This window comes from Oculina patagonica, chromosome 7, assembly GCF_052425735.1.
Source record: "Oculina patagonica isolate OP01 chromosome 7, crgOcupat, whole genome shotgun sequence".
Lineage (NCBI taxonomy): Eukaryota > Metazoa > Cnidaria > Anthozoa > Scleractinia > Oculinidae > Oculina > Oculina patagonica.
Genome location: NC_135764.1, coordinates 26,295,916 through 26,314,219, shown reverse-complemented (window position 1 = coordinate 26,314,219; position 18,304 = coordinate 26,295,916). Strand labels below are relative to the sequence as shown.

The following is an 18,304-nucleotide window of genomic DNA, read 5'->3' as shown; positions in this document are numbered from 1 at the left end:
TCGCAAGCGAATAGGCACATGAGACAAACGAACTAACATTGAAATATTCTCGCCATTGTTCTGACTGCTCTGCAACAGATTGCTTTAGACCACTGAAGACTGGAAGAAGCTCCAGGTCATCTACCAACTCCCAAACCTAAAATAAAAACACAAAGGATAACAAATGGAAGGTTGTGAATTCTACAATAATCCGCATACGTCCAGCTTTGATTGATTTAAGTTTTAAACCACTTGTGTCTAGAATTGCACACAGGCATCTTTTAACAACCGCCTCATATATGACAGGGTTATTGACAGAATGATGTGTCTTTGGTAAACTTTTACCAGTGAGGACACTTTGTGATGCCTTTCATAAAGCGCGTGCATCTCATTAGCGTTCAATCCTGGACATACTCCTAACCAATAGGCCCACGCGTCTACCTAACAAACCTTTTTTTCCCATTATTATTTTTATGCAAACTGAAAAAAATCGGATGATGCAACATGACTACGCGTCTTATGCTACAGTAGAACCCCTATTAAGCGGCCACCCTCGGGGAAATGGCAACTGGCCGCTTAATAGAGGTTTGTCAGAAATTAGCATAAGGTCTTTTAAGAAGGTTACATTATTTCAATACAAAATAAGGTGAAAAGGAATAACGAAATCACATGAAGACGACAATAAACCTGTGTTTGAATGATTTTATCGGCCGTCACGATCTGAGCTTGTTGGAAATTTATTTAAATATCGTATATTACATTCTTATTGGCCGCTAAATAGAGGTAAAAACAATAGAAGAACGCTCATCGGGACGGAAGAAAGGTGGCCGTGGCCGCTTAGTAGGGGTGGCCGCTTAAAAGGGGTTTTATTTACAGTATTACACTGACAATATTTTTGGGACTTTAGTAACTGGCCGCTTAATAGCGGGTGGCCGCTTAATGGGTGGCCGCGTAATAGGGGTTCGACTGTATTACGTAGTCCATTACGAGTGACGTCAAGTAGCGAAAATTAAAGGTGCCATGACTGCATAACGGCTGAGTCTATTTTATTAGGTTTTGCAAAATCCTCGCTATGAAACTCAATGTTAGCGAAGACATTACTCCACGGATCTACGTGAGCATGGGTTTATTACAAACAAATATGTCTCCAAGCAAACGAGATTAACTTTGAAAACTGTTCAAACCCACATCGTGATCCGTTTCAATCTTCAGTGTTTGTCCATCCGTACCTCCTTTTGTATTTGCTGTGTTACTGAAATGTTCCTTCACTGTTTTAAGTGGTCATTTTTGTATTTTACTTAATTTGGTGGCCATTTCCTCATGTTCCAATTTAGCTAAATTCCGTGACGGAGTTCCCCTGTAGTTCCTTCAAAAAACGCAACCAACAAGTATGGAAGCCTTCATTTACCTGATTTGAGACCCAGTGCGGCTTCTCAACATCGCTGTCTCGAGGGCAATCGACCTGGGCATTGCTGGGTAACCGTGTAAACAGTTGCCATTCATCACGTGACACTGACCCATTGTTCATCATTTTCTCCACAGCCAGCAGAAACGGAAACACGTGATTATCACCTGCAACACCGAGTAAGCTGGGTTGGTATGGCCTCTCATGCAGACGCTCTTTGGGTAAGGAAAGCGTGACAAGCACAAAGAGCACCTACACAAGAGGCTCGGTTAAGTGCTACGATGCGATTCCCGTCCAATAAGGCTTGCCTTAGTCAAGAACAAAACAGGCCTCTTTTTGTTGCGTTGCGTTCATTGGCCTTGCGCATCACCTTACTATACAGACAAGCTTTTCTTCGTGGTATGGAGGGAATGTCCTTATACCAAAGAAAGGAAGGGTGTTGCAGTTAATTAAGGCATCAGTAGCTTGTCACAGGCTTTCGATTGGTTCGAAATTATCGCAAAGAACGACGAGTGAAAAATGGTCAGGGGTTTGACTAACTCTGTTTTTTTCTTTTTCTTTTTTTTCACTCATTGACCTTCCCGCTACTCCCAACTTTAGAACCGAACGCCTATAGCAGACAAAGATTTCAGGGTATGAGGTATCAACGCCATGCCATATGCATTTCTTTTTTCTAAGCATGTGAGAAATAAATGTTTGCGCGCTGATGCTGTTTCTTGAAGACATTAAAACAAGGTTAAGATCATGTAGCATGTCGGAAGAGTCATCTGCTAGTCTCAGTATTTGTAATAGATCAACAATATATATTGATCAAAGCTTCAATATTACGTGACAAGACCAAAACGTAGTATGTAATAATAATAAATAATAAAAATAATATTTTAAGAGGAGGCCTCCAATCACCTAGGGGGTGGTTTTCAGGAGGGTCCTCTGAGAAAATAAATGTTAAACATTAAAATACATTAGTAGAAACTCAGCTGTGTTCTATTGGAAATCCGCGAATCTGATTGGTTCTCCCGCTGTTTTCTATTCGCCGATAGAAAACAGTCGCGCGCGCGAGTAGCTTTAAGGCGGTAAATTTTCTTGATTTTGTCTTCAAAGTGCACAATATTGTAGGTTTTGGACTGCAATCCTTTAGAGTTTCTACTAAAACAATTAGACTACTCGCCCTCGTTTTCTATGAGCGATAGTCAACTCAGCTGCGCCTCGTTGACTATTTGCTCATAGAAAACTCGGGCTCGTAGTCTAATTGTTAATTAAAATCTAAAATACAATAAAAAGATGCTATGGGTTGAATAGCAGTGAGATATAGCGACATGGACAAATGTGATTTTGCACATTTTCTCTTCTTCACGCACGTGGAAACAAGGTTCTTTTAGCCATATTGAATTTTAGGCATGTAAAAGGGAAGCTACAGAACAAGGTCTAATGAGGGTAAAAGCTAATATTTTATGTTTAAAAATAGAAATTTGTAGATTTCCTCTACCGTCATGCAAAATTTCAATAAATACCGGGAACACCATTCCTTCTTGTCTCGTAAGCTTGTAACGCTTTCGTAGATAGAAACTTTTTTAAGAATGTCATCAACCACCTAGCTGGGGAAAAAAACTCCCCTACTAATACAGGGAAAATTAATCATCCGACAGCGTTAATTGAAATGGATGTAAACGTAAGACACAGAACAGAGAACGACTTACTTTGGAACAGACTCCAAGAAGTACGATCAAAGATTTTCCTGGACAAAGCCGTGACAAGTTCCGCCGCTCTGGCGGCGGGTGACCCGCTGCTTTTCTTGCCGCGGTTTCTCTCGGCAACAGTGTCGTGAAAGAGCTGCATGAACGCGTCCAGTGGAAAGTGGTAGTACGGGTGCAGCTTCTGCAGTTCACACATAACGGAAAACAGCAGAGCGCCATGTTGAGCCACGGGAAGAAAATCGCTTTGTTTCGATAACAGCTCTGTTTTCATCGTCTGTGCAAAAGAAGACAATTAAGTTGGATTATGAGAACGAGGAAACAGTTCGACTACCGTAAAACTCCGGTTATAAGCCCCCCCCCCCACTTATAAGCCCCCCCGGTTATAGACCCATCAACCTGGAAACAAAAAAATACATCCGATTATAAGCCCCCCCGGATATAAGCCCCCCTCTACCGGATGACAGTACTGAACAGGGCTAAATGTTGGTTTATTATGCGTTTTTAACTTAAAAACGTATTTCGATCAAAACTCCCGTGGCTCTTTTCGAAACGTTTTTTTCATTCCGCTCATAAGCCCTCCTGGATATAAGCCCCTCCGTTTATAAGCCCACCCAAAACCCCTTACGAAGTTGTAGAAGCCCAGGTCTTATAACCGGAATTCTACGGTATTTGAAACAGGCCACTTGGTTAAGTCTTTTCATTCGTAAAGTGTTGTAAATTATTAAGTCTCTCCTTCTCACAATACAAACCGAAGAAAATTCCCTCGTGTTTTCCGTCCGGTAAGATTAGCCATAACTTTTAGTTCTGACATTCAGGGGAAGGGGACTACACGATGGATCGGAAGGAGGGGTGGGGTGGGGGTAGTTTTTACCACACGTGAAGACAAAATAAAACAACCAAAGCACAACAGCTTACCTCAGCCTCGCTGCACCTTTCTTCTGCCATGGATATGACATCTTTACTCTTTGTGACAGAGTCCAGCATGGCAGTGTCTTTTAACAGAGGACCACCGAGATTGAGAACTTTCTCAAGGATAAACTCCTGGAACCAATTGTACACAAAATATAAGGCACATACAGTGGAACCTCGATTGAAAGAAGTGCCAAGGGACTGAGGAAATTTGTTCGTTATATCGAAAACCTCGATATAACGGTTCGTAATATCGATAACTCGATATAACGAATTTGCGGACAAACCACCAAATACAGTTCCACTATATGTGCCTAAAATAGGCACATACAGTGGAACCTCGATTTAACGAAGTGCCAAGGGGCTGAGGAAATTTGTTCGTTATATCGAAAAACTCGATATAACGAATTTGCGGAAAAACAACCAAAATGTTCGTTATATCACGTTATATCACGGTATAGTTAATCAGTTTTTAATGTTGTTACGTTGCACTATGTACCCAACAATTCCGGATATTAACGATTTCTGAAAATAACATTTAGAACGAACAATATATGCTCATAAATACGGACATATGTATTTGAACTTGTTCTCTTGTTACAGGATTTTATACTTGTTGGTCTGTTCCGCATTCATCTTTTTCAGTGTCGCGCGTTAACATTTTTTCGTTATATCGGGGTACATTTTACCTTTGGGCTTCTGGATTGTGTTCATTATAACGAGGATTTTGCTATATCGAGGTTCGTTACATCGATTTGAGGTCCTGTTCAATGCATTTTACTATAACTCCGGACGGGCTGAAAAATATCGTTCGTTTTACCGAGGACTTTGTTCTATAGATGTTCGTTAAATCGAGGTTCCACTGTTACAGTACACTCTGACTGCAAAGGAAATTTGTTTTTAGCACTTCGCGGTTGGTAAATTATAGTACTAATGACAATTTGGTAGCCCTGTAGAAATGTCGTGGTATACAAAGCTGCCTCTGTGACATACAAAATAACACCTTGCCGGTGGGCGAGCAACGCGCTGGGACATCCTAAACAAAGCGACTTCAACCAGTCATGCTTGACTTGCCTTTGTTTTGAATATCCCAGAGCGTAGCTTACCTCCAGCAAGGCGGATTTTGTATCATGCATATGTGACCGTTAGGGGTGTAACGATACATCGAACTATCGATGCATCGCGATTGGGAATGCTCCGATAGCGATGCATCGATCGCAAATTTATTGTGTATCTTAGATTTTTTAATACTTGTAAATAGGAGGGCCACGAGTTTGTTAGCTTTATAGCTATTAGATGCTACCCTCTATAAATAAAGACGTTACTTACTTACTTACTTACTTACTTACTTACTTACTTACTTACTTACTTACTTACTTACTTACTTACTTACTTACTTACTTACTTACTTACTTACTTACTTACTTACTTACTTACTTACTTACTTACTTACTTACTTACTTACTAAATTCAACTATCGATAACAATCGCGATAGAATCGTTAATTATCGATAGTTATGATAGTTTTTCAAATAGTGTCCTGTATTACTTTTTCCTTGACTGAAAAATGCCTCTCTTGTTCTCTGCCATCTTTTCCTTGGCTTTCTGTTCGTTGTTTCAGAATACGTGTTGTATTACAAACCATAAAAGCAAACTTCACGGATGTCGCTCGTCTCCAGGGCCCTATCCGCGTTTAAAGTGGTGGTTCAAATATTAACTCTACCCCGCTCTTGGAGAAAGAAATGATTACAACGCTATGAAGTCACTAATTACAATACTATCGCAATAGTAACGCAATAGTGTCACTACTATCGCAATAGTATTGCAATAGTAATTTGACTATCGCAATAGGAGTCCAATAGGCAAAATGACCTCAATAGTCACCCCTAGTGACCATAAGCTGCAAAAGGTCGATTGAAACTTCACAGTAATAGTTTACTTAGGTATACATTGCACTGGATTGTACCCTTGATGTCAATTACAGTGTTTTACCTTGGCATGACTTATCTGTTGCTGGTGAATCCCAGCATCCCTCTCAATCGATCTCAGCTGTCCATCAAACTCGGACCGCTCAAGCCGCAACGTATCTGCCAGTAGCAAGTCGCATATTCCCTCTCGACTCACTTGCATGCTAATGGTACACGTCTTGGAAAAGGGCAGCGGATACTGTCCCTCTCCAGGCATGAACAGAGGTAGAGAGGAGCTGAGGTAGAGGCGGAATGAAGGGTTGTAGTCCACAGCAGTCTTGCCTATGGTCACTTGGAGGACACCGTCCGTGTTGGTGAAGGTCTGTCGAGTTAGAAGCAACTCCAGCGCTTTGTCCCAACGTCTCCTCTCAACGAAGGTGACGAGTGTCACTAACCCTTTCTTGACTGCTGCCCGGAGTTTATTGACTGCAAGAATAAAAGTGAGTTTTTGCGATGAAACAATACTACCTTAAAGTGGCACAATTTTAGGCAATTTTGGCACTGACCAACTGGTCATAGAATTTACTGAAATATCACAATAACGGCTTAAAACTGTAGAAGAACTAAAAAGAAACACAGAATGGCCAAAAAAGGGGCATGGTTGGGCAAAATTCGAAAAGATTAAAACAGATTGCGTTCGGGTAAACTTGAAAAAAGTTGGCCCGGCTTTTTCAAGTTTATCTCAATTTGTATGAAAGTGTCATTTACATTGCTGAAAATCATCCTCGTATGTTATGTGGCCGTGATTTTGCCAATAAAAGACTTTTGCTCTGCCAATTTGAAGTTTATAGCTCTTAATTGACGAAAATAAAATATAACCTGGCCCCTTTAAAAGGGAAAGAAATCACGGAAAGCCAGGGGATTCCAAGTAAATAAGATACATATTCCCCTATTTGATGAAGTATTTACCTAACTGAGGGTCGTCAGCTTGCACCACAAGAATCCGTCCTTCACTCAGGTTTATAACTGGAGTTGGACCAGAGGGTAAGGGCTGAGGAGTGCCGTCAATCTGCCAAGAGAGAAACACCTCGTCTATTGGAAAACTATTTTAAATATTTTTATATTAATTTAAAGGCTATTTTCCTTGAACTGTACTTTCTATTGCTTTTAAAAACTAACTTTAGATTTGTCCAATGTACTTAAAATTTCAAGTGCAGTTCTAAATCAACTTGAGTTAAAATAAAGTTAACCTTATGGGAAATTATCGCTTCATGAAATGAACGCAAATTTCAAAAATTCGCCCCGTTAAATAAGTCGCGTTAATTTTAGTTAACGTTAATTTCCGCGGCGTTTATTAAGTGGAGCGTTAATTTCCATTATTTTGGACCCAATTTCTCGATACAGTCCAGACGTTCTTGACTACTATGAAAAAGCCTTATTTCATCAGGGTAGAAATCTGCCGACATCACTGAAACTGTAAAGAACGCTCGAGGCGGTCAGATTCCTTCGCTTAACCCTACGTTTTTATTTCTTTGTGTTCGTCACATTAATTTCCTTCATTTTACAGTGTTACCCACTCTTTCGCATTAATTTCATTTATTGAAAAGTAATTTTTTCTTTTATTCTCGTTAATTTAAGTCACGTTATTTTAAATACCTTGTGATGCGAGACTGGACCACCGAAGGGGGACGAAGACAAACCACAAGAACACAAACTACTACACCTCTTAACATGGCTTTGAGTTTGAGTATAGATTGCTCACGAAAAAGCCGTAGGATTTTATAAGTTGTTCTATAACGCTACGACAATCATAGCGTCAAACAGTGCGATGTGATGAAAGTTGTATGCCATTTTGCAAGACGCGAGAGGCTCGCTCGACAAAAGTCGCAGGTGCAAAGTTGTACCGTCGAAAAAAAAGAAATCAAAACATCATACCTGTATTCCCATGGCTTCAGCCAGCTTCTCTGTTAACATCTTGTCACTCACAATCGTCAAAGCACTCCCCGCTGTGCGCTCGGTTCTAGATGTGGCTGGAGTCTCCGACTGTGGCTCAGACTCTGGAATGGTGGACTCTTGATCATCTGAATATTAACGATAACAAGATAACATAAGACTTTTGTCAGGTAATATCAGACTTGTGTAAGATAACACCAGACAGTATCAGATATCAGACTTGCATCAGATAGTATCGGATTGAACGAGAAGTCGGACTTTAGAGGAATAAAACAATTCTGGACCACATATCAGACTTATATCAAATAATGTGCTGATATTATACGAGAACTGTATCGCATAATAGCCCTGTTTAAGATAACAGGGACCCACCACACCCTGTTCAATCATTTATCAAGACGGCTCCTGATTTCGTTTGCAAGAAGTTGAATAGCTTTCTATCCAAGGTCTGCCAACGCCGAAAATTTTTAAATTTGCTTACAATGAGAATTATACTAGGGCCGCCAAGCGGCCTGAGTAATAATTCGGATTATATAACACGAAGTGAGAAATATTGGGATCCCACCCTTCACTGGTGTATTTATAGGGTGTTGCTTTGCCTTCTATTCCATGGCGTCAAACGCCAGCGAGGATCATGGGTCCGCGGGACCTGGCCCAGGGCCTTATGGGTGACCCAGGCCCTTGTTTTGCTTTTAGGGGGTCCCTTATATTTTTAGCGTTAAAAAGTGGTTTGAAGCACTAACTGGGAAATTTCTACCATTTGTTTTCTCATATTTTCGCGGAGTCTGTGAAATATAATATATTAACGACAGAACATCTTTGTATTGATTAAATAATTCACTGCAAATCCCGGCGTTAGTGCTCGTATTGATATGCAGGGCTGCAAATAACAGTCGGTCATCGGACATTGGCCGACCAAAGTTTGCTCGTGTCCGACGAAATCCCAAGTGTGGCCGGACATAAATGTCCAGTCAATTTTTGATCAAAAATCGTTTTATGGCAACGATGATTGGAAATCTGTCCAACCACAATTTTGTTTTGTCCGACCAAGATGGTGTCTTAGTAGGACATAATTATGTCCTATCAAGTTAAAAAACAAACATTTGCAACCTGGATCATATGTCTATGGGGTTGTAATCTAACCTGTTTCTTTAAGCGACTGCAGAAACTGATCCACTTCGTTATCTGAGAGGTGCGGATCAGCCTCATAATCGTCTGCACCAGATTGCCCCAGATTAGCGTAATCTAAAGCAGGGGCCGTTTCCAAGTCAATGGATGATCGTCCAGATTGGCGCGAGATGGAGCGTTCAGACTGTGTAGTCCCCGGACGGCTGATTTGACCTTGATCTACTGTATCATCTAGACAATAAAAAGGGTTTACACGAGGTTAACACACAATACGAGAGCTTACAGAACGCTTGAACAGACACTAAAGCAAGTTTACACGATCTTAACAACGATTTTAAGTGTTGAAATGAAACCTAAAATAATGAAGCTGGTTTACACGTGGTTTAGACAGTAAAATGGGTTCACACAAGCTCTACACAAACAATAACGAGAGTTTACACGAGGTTTACACAGACAATAAAGACGGGTCGTCTAAAATTTACTGCTACGCGTTTTATTTGCTAGCTATTTTTTTAATGCTTAAAAATGTTGAACTTAAAAAGTAACTAGCTTCAACATTAGCAGACGTACAATTAATGCATTGGGCTCTTTTCAGAGAGTACGTCTTGTATTTAAAGGTCAATCCCATTTCCAAACATTCTGATAAGGCTTAATTAATTCGTATAGTGTGATCGTCCGGGTGTAAGTGGTTTTGAAAAGAACTGTTGTTGGTGACTGACGTTTCGACAACCCAAGCAGAAGTCATCTTTAGAGTCAAAGGTTTGTACTGTAGCTTTAAATACAGTCGAAGCTCTCGTAAGCGGACACCCTCGGGACGCGAAAAAAGTGTCCGCAATTTGAGCTGACCGCTTAAGAGAATGGTTCTCGTAAGCGGCCACTAGAGGTGTTGTGGATAGATGGCCGCTCACGAGAGCTTGACCAGCTAACATAATGCTATTATGCATGTAAGTGTTGTTTCGAAATGTAACCGGGCGTGGACAACGACAAAACAAACACTAAAATAACTAAAATATGGTACTGTAATTTATAATACTGTAAAATCATTGTGACGAGCGGCGATGTGAAGTTGATTGATAAAAACAAGATACAGAGGTTGTTAATAAGATTTTCTTTGGGGTGTCCCCTTACGGGAGCTTAAAAACAAAGAAAAAGTCTAATAAGTAGTAATCTCTGGAAGTGTCCGCGGCCGCTTAAGGGAATATCCGCTTACCAGAATGTAAAAATGCAGAGTTTGTATGGGAGTTAAAACGGGGTTTCAAACAAGGCGGCCGTAAGTAGAGCTGCACGAGTCCATTAAGAGAGCCTGTACCTGGATGCAGCGCCCTTATCCACAACTCGGCCTGATTATGCGGATCAACCAGCAGAGGCCAGGCCCGTGTCCGATCGTCGCTGCAGCTCCTCAGTATTAACGCATTTTGCAGCGCCTGCTCGTTGATGGGCAAATCGTTTCTCTTCCAATCATCTACCTCGTTGGGAGCAGCCAGTATCGCCTTGAGCGACACGTCTTCACGGAGAGGCACCGTGTTTGTAGACAAGGTTGATACAAATGTTGACTGGGTGGTCGGACGTGAATCTCTACCTAAAAGAATATACGGTATACCGTTAACTTCCGATTATAAGCCCCCCCCCCCCCCCCGCTTATAGGCCCATCTACCTGGAAACAAAAAATACATCCGATTATAAGCCCCCCTCTAACGGATGACAGTATTGAACAGGGCTAAGTGATGTTTTATTATGCGTTTTTAACTTAAAAACGTATTTCGATCAACACTCCCGTGGCTCTTTTCGAAACGATTTTTTTTATTTCGCCTATAAGCCCTCCCGGATATCAGCCCCTCCACTTATAAGCCCACCCAAAACCCCTTACGAAGTTATATAAGCCCAGGGCTTATAACCGGAATTCTACGGTATAGCAATATATCATATCTGTTTAAAAGGATTTTTGGCTGGCTTATTTTTGGGGGATAACGGTTAATTACAGGCCCACGAGGGCGAAAGGGGTGGGGGTATTGCTGGCATTGTTAAGAAAATGAAATATGACTGCATTGAAACCTTTCTTGGAATGAAATCTAGCTACATTACCAGAAAATTCTGGGAGATACCCCTCGGAGGTCCCTCCATGCTCTTTCTTCCGCCCCCGCATAGCACATACAAAACTCCTCCAATAATAACACCCCTTTTCCACAATATAAGCACATAGGTTAAGACACTTAGCTTTAGCTTGTGCACGGTATTATTCCTTCTTACTATTTCTTTTTCCGCTTGATAACATTCAAAGACTGAAGAGTTTGTGTGTTTCACATGGAATCCATCAGGAAATTGAGTAATATAAATTTTTGTTGGACAAAAATCGAGTAACAGAATAATTTAGAAAACTTAAAGATGTTAGTCATTATCCGTGATAACACCAATAACAATTTCGCATCTGAGCCCGAGAAAATGAAATTCAAAGCTTTTTTTTATAAAAAATCGTCTTTTAAGCGATTCAGTGGAATTATTTTAGTGAACCTTCGAAATTTGTTTTCGATGAATGGTGTTACATGTTAGAAATAATTTCTTTTGATAAGATATTCGAGACAGTAACACAGAAGTCCTGGCACATTCCGTCTTAATGTCGTCACGTTCAGTCACTTATAAAAAAGCAGAACTCCTTCCTGTTATAAGTGCCTTTCAGTGAAGTTCGTTTATGGAAGTATCCAAACAGGAGCTGTTTACCACAGCATCGCCAACCATTGTTATTACCTGTATCACTATGATCAACATATTTTGTCTTGCTTCGCGAATCTTCCAGCAACATGGACGACAAACTAAGGACTCTCTCCTCGGGCTCGCGGGACGCCCCATCGCACACCCGCAGCCAATCGGCAAACAGCTCATCCCTGGCTGCAGGTACAAAAGGACCAAGGTAACACACCGCGGCGGACGTGACCAGGGCATCTCCTGGTGCAGTGACAAGATGCTGCTTAGCAATGGATCGACTGCTATGCCACAGGTTTGAGTAGGTGGAGAGGCTATCGACAAGTGCAGCCCCTTTGGCTTTTACAGCTTGTATGTTCTGTGGAGAAAATCCATCAAAGTATAAACTACAGAAGATCTCCCTTAAAGGGGCTAGGTCACAGTATTTTAGGTAATTCTTTTTTTTTTCGTTAAGAGCTTTAAACTTCAAATAAGCAGAGCAAAAGTCTTTTATTGGCAAAATCACGGCCACATTACAAACAAGGATGATTTTCGAACATTGTAAATGATACTTTCATACAAACTGAGACAAACTTGAACTAAGTCGGGCCGACGTTTTTCAAGTTTACCCGAATGCAATCCGTTTTAATCTTCTCGAATTTTGCCCATCCATGCCCCTTTTTGGCATTTCTGTATTTCTTTTGAGTTCTTCTACAGTTTAAAGCCGTTTTTGTGATATTTCAGTTAATTCTATGACCAGTTGGTCAGTGCCGAAATTGCCTACATTGCGTGACATAGCCCCTTTAAAGTCGGCTCCTCTTCAGTTTTCATTAAGAGAGGTAAAAAAAAAAAAAAAAAAAAGAAAAAAAAAAAACCAACCGACCGAGCCACTTAAGTCCTATCGATAATATCACGACTGACCAACAAGTCAAATATCAGAGATCGTTAACAGATACAATCAACTTGAGAACAAGGCTTGAAAATTTTTGAACGAAGGTTTTAACTACTTTACAAGGACATAAATCCAATTATTTAAGGGCGTCACATGGAAAATCTGTGCTGTAATGCACTAAAAAATGCTATTACGATTTATGTATCTATTATTAAAGATATTTTAATATTAAAATAAAAGGAATCAATAAGGAAAACAACAACTTTTCTAGGCATTCAATCATCAGATTCACTTCCAAGGTCATGTATTTTGCTTTTCAAATTTTATCAAGGACTGTAAAGGTAAACAAACCCTAAACTTATCCGAGTCGGCTGTCAGTTCTGCTCAGTGTCAAAATGCCCGTAACGGTTTTTGTCAACAATACCCTCAACCTGCCAACCACACCCAAGCTATCATCTTTTATTGCTAAAGTATGGCCCATTCCATGTAAAAACCTACCCATATGGAATGCCTGGTTCAGCCACTGGAATCAACATTGATTCCCATCAAAGTGTATCAAACTCGAAGCAATACACAATGCAACACAATACTTTATTTAAAGTGGGAAACATGCTTAGCTTAGAATAGCTAGTTTACAATGTTCCACTAAAATAACAGATTAAAGAAAACTAAAATAGAATCTATAAGAATGTAAAAATATATAATCTAAAATCTAAAATGTTTAAATGCACTACCTGAAAATATTATTGTGTCTACTATGTTAAAAATGCTATATATAAAAAAAATTTACATCTACTCGGCTAAAAAGTTTAAAAGTTTACAGTGCGTATCCTTCGGACAAATTCATTTTTACCAACAGTGGCTCTGATTTCATTTGGTAGCTCGTTCCATATTTTTGTGGCAAAGTAGCGCCATGACTTAAGTCCGTACTTGGTGGTATTTACTTTTGGCAAGGCCAACATGTACCAACCTTTTACCAGGACAGGATACAAAGGAAGGCCCATTTGTTTTAATGCAAAAATACTCAGCAGCTCAGTGTTGTAATAAATACACAGTATCTGGACAACATACGTGTAAAATCAGACTTGGAGACACTTACTTGAATATGTTTCTCGACAGATCTGGAATGTTTGACACTGTCTTTGTACAGCTGGATATTTGACTCAAGTTCCTGTTTGATGGCATTGCATCTCACTCGCATCTCTCCAAGAATGGACTTTGCCTGCAAAGTTACAATCAAATTATTAGTAAAGTGCCTAAAAAAGTTATATTACAGATTCATGCGACTTTCTTCTACTCACTGCGAACAACATAATCAACGAGATTGAGATGTTATAGGATCGCGTGATGCCATTTCGTGAGTTCGAGGTTAAAGCTGTTATGAGCTTACTTAACTTTCGAAGGCTTGTTTTTGTCACTTCGAGAAGAACTCTAACTCAAGATGTATTATATCAAACACAAGCGACAGTGTTTCATCGAGATATCCAAACACGGGGAAGAGAGTTGAAAATACGACGTGCATCGGACAGTTTCTGACGAAATTCGGGGTGTTTGGATAGCCGACGAAACACTATATCGAGTGTTTGATACATCTTCTCAATCGAAACAAAAACTACGGAATAAAAGGAGAAATAAAATCGTAAATATCTATGCTTATTAAGACTGGGTATCCAAACCTCCCTCATGGTTATGTTGTTCTTTATTCTTTTTTTTTCTTCTTTATTCTCAATTCATTTTTCTGTATCATTTATGAGTTTGAGAAGATGCAGCATAAACGACTTTTTTCCAGGAAAAATACGAGCTTAAGCGCACACGTTTTTGACTTATGGACGGCAACTGGAAGTCCAATCTGTATTCCTCTTTGACGCGTATTATATATTGACTTTTCATAAAAACCATCAAGTTGTAGATCTTTAAAAAAGAAAGCTTTCCAACCCTCTTGACGGAGTCAAAGCGCGCCCCCAAACAAAATATATATACAAACTTCCGGTAAAAAATCTGTGGCGTCTGTCTTCTCAAATGGCACACTAATTCACACGCGCTCTGTTACTTATGGAAAATCTTGTACTCATAGTCACATTCTTATTTAGATCTAAACATTTTATTACCTACCCTGGATGCCACAGCCTTTTATGTGTACCTTTCCTTAAATCACTGCTAACATGCCTTACCTTTTCAAGTTCCTGTTCTGCCCTCTGTAACTGTTGTCGTTTAGGTTCCAGGGCTCTGTGCACCAAACAGAACTCGTACACGGCTCGCACCCACATGCACAAAGACCTCGCAGCCATGCTGCCGTCCTGCACGACATCTGCGCGGAAAGACGGGTTGTCATAGAAACGTTTGAGTCCATTAAAAATCGAATCAGGCATGTTGATCATGTTGTAAAATTCCAAATCTTTGAAGAAGTTGCTTCGGTTGAGGAGAAGCTTGCCTTCTTCCCAGCTGGATAAAAAAAAAAGGGAATTCAATTAATCTTTTAGGTAAATGTAGCAGCTTAGCAAGATTCTCTAGTAAACAGCTGTATAGAAACACAATGTTACTTCGGGCGTTTTCCATTTGTTAGAACTGGCGACTGGTCAAGTGAGTTTGAATGTAAAAATGGGCCTTTTCCACGGGACTTTCCTACAAATCTACCTTAACAATGTTTGATATTTATGTCTTAACTGATTTGACAGGACAAATCTGAATAACAACGGCATTCTGTTCTAGAATTAACCGGTCAGGCCGGCCAGTTCTGACAAAAGGAAAGCGCCCTTAATTTCGAAAGTGAAGGAATTTCGTCAATATGAAACGGTATTGCACTTGTTCCGGTCTAAATATACGCGATTACCTAAAGGTGTACCTCTCTACTCTATATCAATGAAGCTGTTGTATGCGTGATGTATGTAAATCAAGAGCCAAAACTTACGTAAAACAGAAATATGCTTCAATAAAACCTGAACGATTTACAGGGTTCGAGACTAATGGTAGCCAACTAGCCACAGGCTAGTAGAAATGCAGTTTTAGTTAGTAGGTTTTGGGCTACACTAGCCACATTGGGTGGTGTAAATTTCAGGCATTTTTGGTGGAAAGAAACTTCAAAATCCACTCTGAGAGAACAGAGCTACATGTAATGTGAGCAATAAACCTGTTTATCGGGAATAAATACGGAGAACGGAAGGGCGCTAAACCATGAGCGTATTCTCATAGCGACTTGTAATTCTAGAGAGCTACAGGAACTTAGCCAAAGATTTCCATTCTTTCTTTTGTTCCAACCCAACCCTTCCCAGGGTGAAATCGCGGTGGTCTCGGCAATTAAGACCCACAGAACCCAAAGAAGAGTTGTTGTTGTGTATTTGAAGAACACTGTTGACTAAGGCCCGGTTCAGACGCCGATCTTTTCATGAGCCGAACCTAATTCCTTGAATTATGTACATTAAAAGATCGGCGTATGAATCATATTAGAACGGCTATTTCAATTTGGAACGCCTCACCCGTTCTTCCCGCCTGGCTTTGCCGAGAATTTCGCCTGTGGAACGCCTTTGGAACGGCTTTAATTCAGACGCCGTACTTTTCATGTGCCGATCCTAATTCATAAATTATTATAATGTATTTTGCCAGCAGTTTGACTGGTTTAATTGGAACTGTATCAGGAACGGCCTCGGAACGGCCAAAAAGTACGGCGTCTGAATCAATAGGCGTACTTTTGTCGATTTGGGCCGGTCCAAATTCGAATTGAGTTTGGCTCATGAAAAGTACGACGTCTGAATCGGGCCTAAGGAATATGGTCAAGCTTTATGAAAAAGCGATTTGTTTTTCCTATCAACACAGTATAACTGAATTTAAAAGTAAAATGTGTTCCCTCAGTCAAAACTTCCCCAAAACTGCTAATACTAGCCACCAATAGGCTAGTTAGCAAAAAAAGTTAACTTAGAAACCTACGTCTGTTCCTTTTCAAACATGAGACAAATTGCATCCACAACCAATGTAACAAGTGTTGGTGGAGTTCGGTAACTTCTGATTTCTTCAACATCGTGGATGTCTAGTGAATTGATGGCCTTCCATGCCGCATCGAACAAGGGGTTAACCTTAAAAAGAACACAAATATATATCGAGTTATGAACATGTAGTACGAACATGTTGTATGAACATGTAGAAAAGACATGTAAAAAAGTGGCCTCCCGTATTGCAATTCTTAGAAAAATAAGATCGTTTTTGCCGTTAGCACAACGCAAACAATACTATAACGCCTTAATACAACCTATTATAAATTATGGTAGCATAGTATGGTCGGTGTGCAACAAAGAATGTCTAAACAGAATTCTTAAACTACAGAAGCGCGCAGCCAGAGTCATTCTCTTTGCAGAACCGCGTGCATCATCTGTGGAACTTTTTAATAGACTGGGATGGATCCCAGTACACGAACAATGTAATATAAACAAATGCGCGCTAGTCCACAAACGGATCTATGGAAACGTCCCTACCTTTTTAAGCGACCAACTTGTGTTAAATAGCCAAGCAAACAAAAGAAGCACTCGCTACGCTTATTTTAACTTGCGCTGCCCGAAATTCAGAAGGGAGACAGAAGGCGGGCGCACTTTTTCTGTTTCTGCCACCCGCCTTTGGAATGCTCTCCCTATCTCAAAAAGGCGAATCGAACAGCCGAAGCCCTTTAAAGAATCTCTCAGAGATCGGGTGTTTTCGGAGCAGCAGCTTTTACATCATTTTATTGTATAGTTTTAACTTTTTAGCTTCATATATCGTTTACTATTATGCATATTATATACATAATATTTTTTTTTTTTTTTTTTTTTTTCGTATTCAATTTTCAATGTATATAGTGTTTTTATAATATTCTAGTGTAATTTTTAGGGAGGGCCACAGGTTTGTTAGCTTTGCTATTTAGTGTTACCCTCATTTTAAATAAAGTCTTTATTATTATTATTATTATAGTTACGTTTAGGCAACTGAATGAAAAAGCAGGTACATATTATAAAAGTGGCCGTATTTTATTGACTTAACGCCGTGCCTCGAATAAACATTGGGTCATTGTTTATGTTGACTTTTAAATAAATAAATGGCCGGGCGTTGATTTATCTAACAGACACTCATGACTGCAAATAACGGCCAGTCACTGGACAATGGCCGACAAAATTTGCCCATGTCTGACAAAACCACAGCCACGGCTGGACATTTTCCCGGCCAATTTCTCCCTGGCTCTTGTTTTCACATCAACGACTAGACCATTTTGCAAGTAAATTGTACATCATCCTGTAATAATGATCTTTAAGAGACGACGTTCGAATAGTATCCCATGGTGCAATTCTCCGCGCACTTCACGCAATATCGAAGTTATGGCGGATTCCACCGTAAAATAACGCCGCTTTCTCTACGGCACATTTCGTGTATTTTTTCAGTCAAATGCAAGAAAATTGTATTATTTTGTTGTTTGTCATACTTTCACTGATTTGCAATTGTCCTATGACCGTGGTTTGTTAAAAAAACGTCCTTTATTTTGATTATTTTGATTAGCTTTCTTTCACAAAGTGTTCACTGACCCGCGACGAGGTCATAAGTATTCACGATTCTTCGGATTATAAGCAGGTTTCTACTAAATATGGGTCTCACGCTAGCATAATGAAGGCCGTATTATTCTACTTGCAAAGAAGTACCCAGAAGTACCCGCATCTTAATGACTTTTTCAGCGATCAAAGATGACTGAAATTTCGATCGAAAACCAGCGCCGCGTGCTGCGAAGCGTGTGTGATGTCTGTTTCAGGCA

At 40.0% G+C, this 18,304-nt stretch overlaps 1 protein-coding gene across 1 annotated transcript in view; it reads right to left on the bottom strand.

Annotated features, from left to right (window-relative positions):
- The window catches only part of LOC144660424 (dynein heavy chain domain-containing protein 1-like), an 89,640-nt gene that overhangs the window by 13,724 nt on the left and 57,612 nt on the right, over window positions 1–18,304 (bottom strand). The window contains exons 42-54 of the mRNA XM_078521039.1: window positions 16,465–16,610; window positions 14,715–14,985; window positions 13,643–13,765; window positions 11,718–12,030; window positions 10,285–10,554; window positions 8,991–9,206; window positions 7,830–7,975; window positions 6,864–6,963; window positions 5,980–6,380; window positions 3,994–4,119; window positions 3,082–3,352; window positions 1,388–1,551; window positions 38–136 (exon numbers count right to left, since the gene is read on the bottom strand). Coding sequence (XP_078377165.1) covers window positions 38–136; window positions 1,388–1,551; window positions 3,082–3,352; window positions 3,994–4,119; window positions 5,980–6,380; window positions 6,864–6,963; window positions 7,830–7,975; window positions 8,991–9,206; window positions 10,285–10,554; window positions 11,718–12,030; window positions 13,643–13,765; window positions 14,715–14,985; window positions 16,465–16,610 — 2,646 coding nt within the window. The remainder of the gene's footprint in view (window positions 1–37; window positions 137–1,387; window positions 1,552–3,081; window positions 3,353–3,993; window positions 4,120–5,979; window positions 6,381–6,863; window positions 6,964–7,829; window positions 7,976–8,990; window positions 9,207–10,284; window positions 10,555–11,717; window positions 12,031–13,642; window positions 13,766–14,714; window positions 14,986–16,464; window positions 16,611–18,304) is intronic.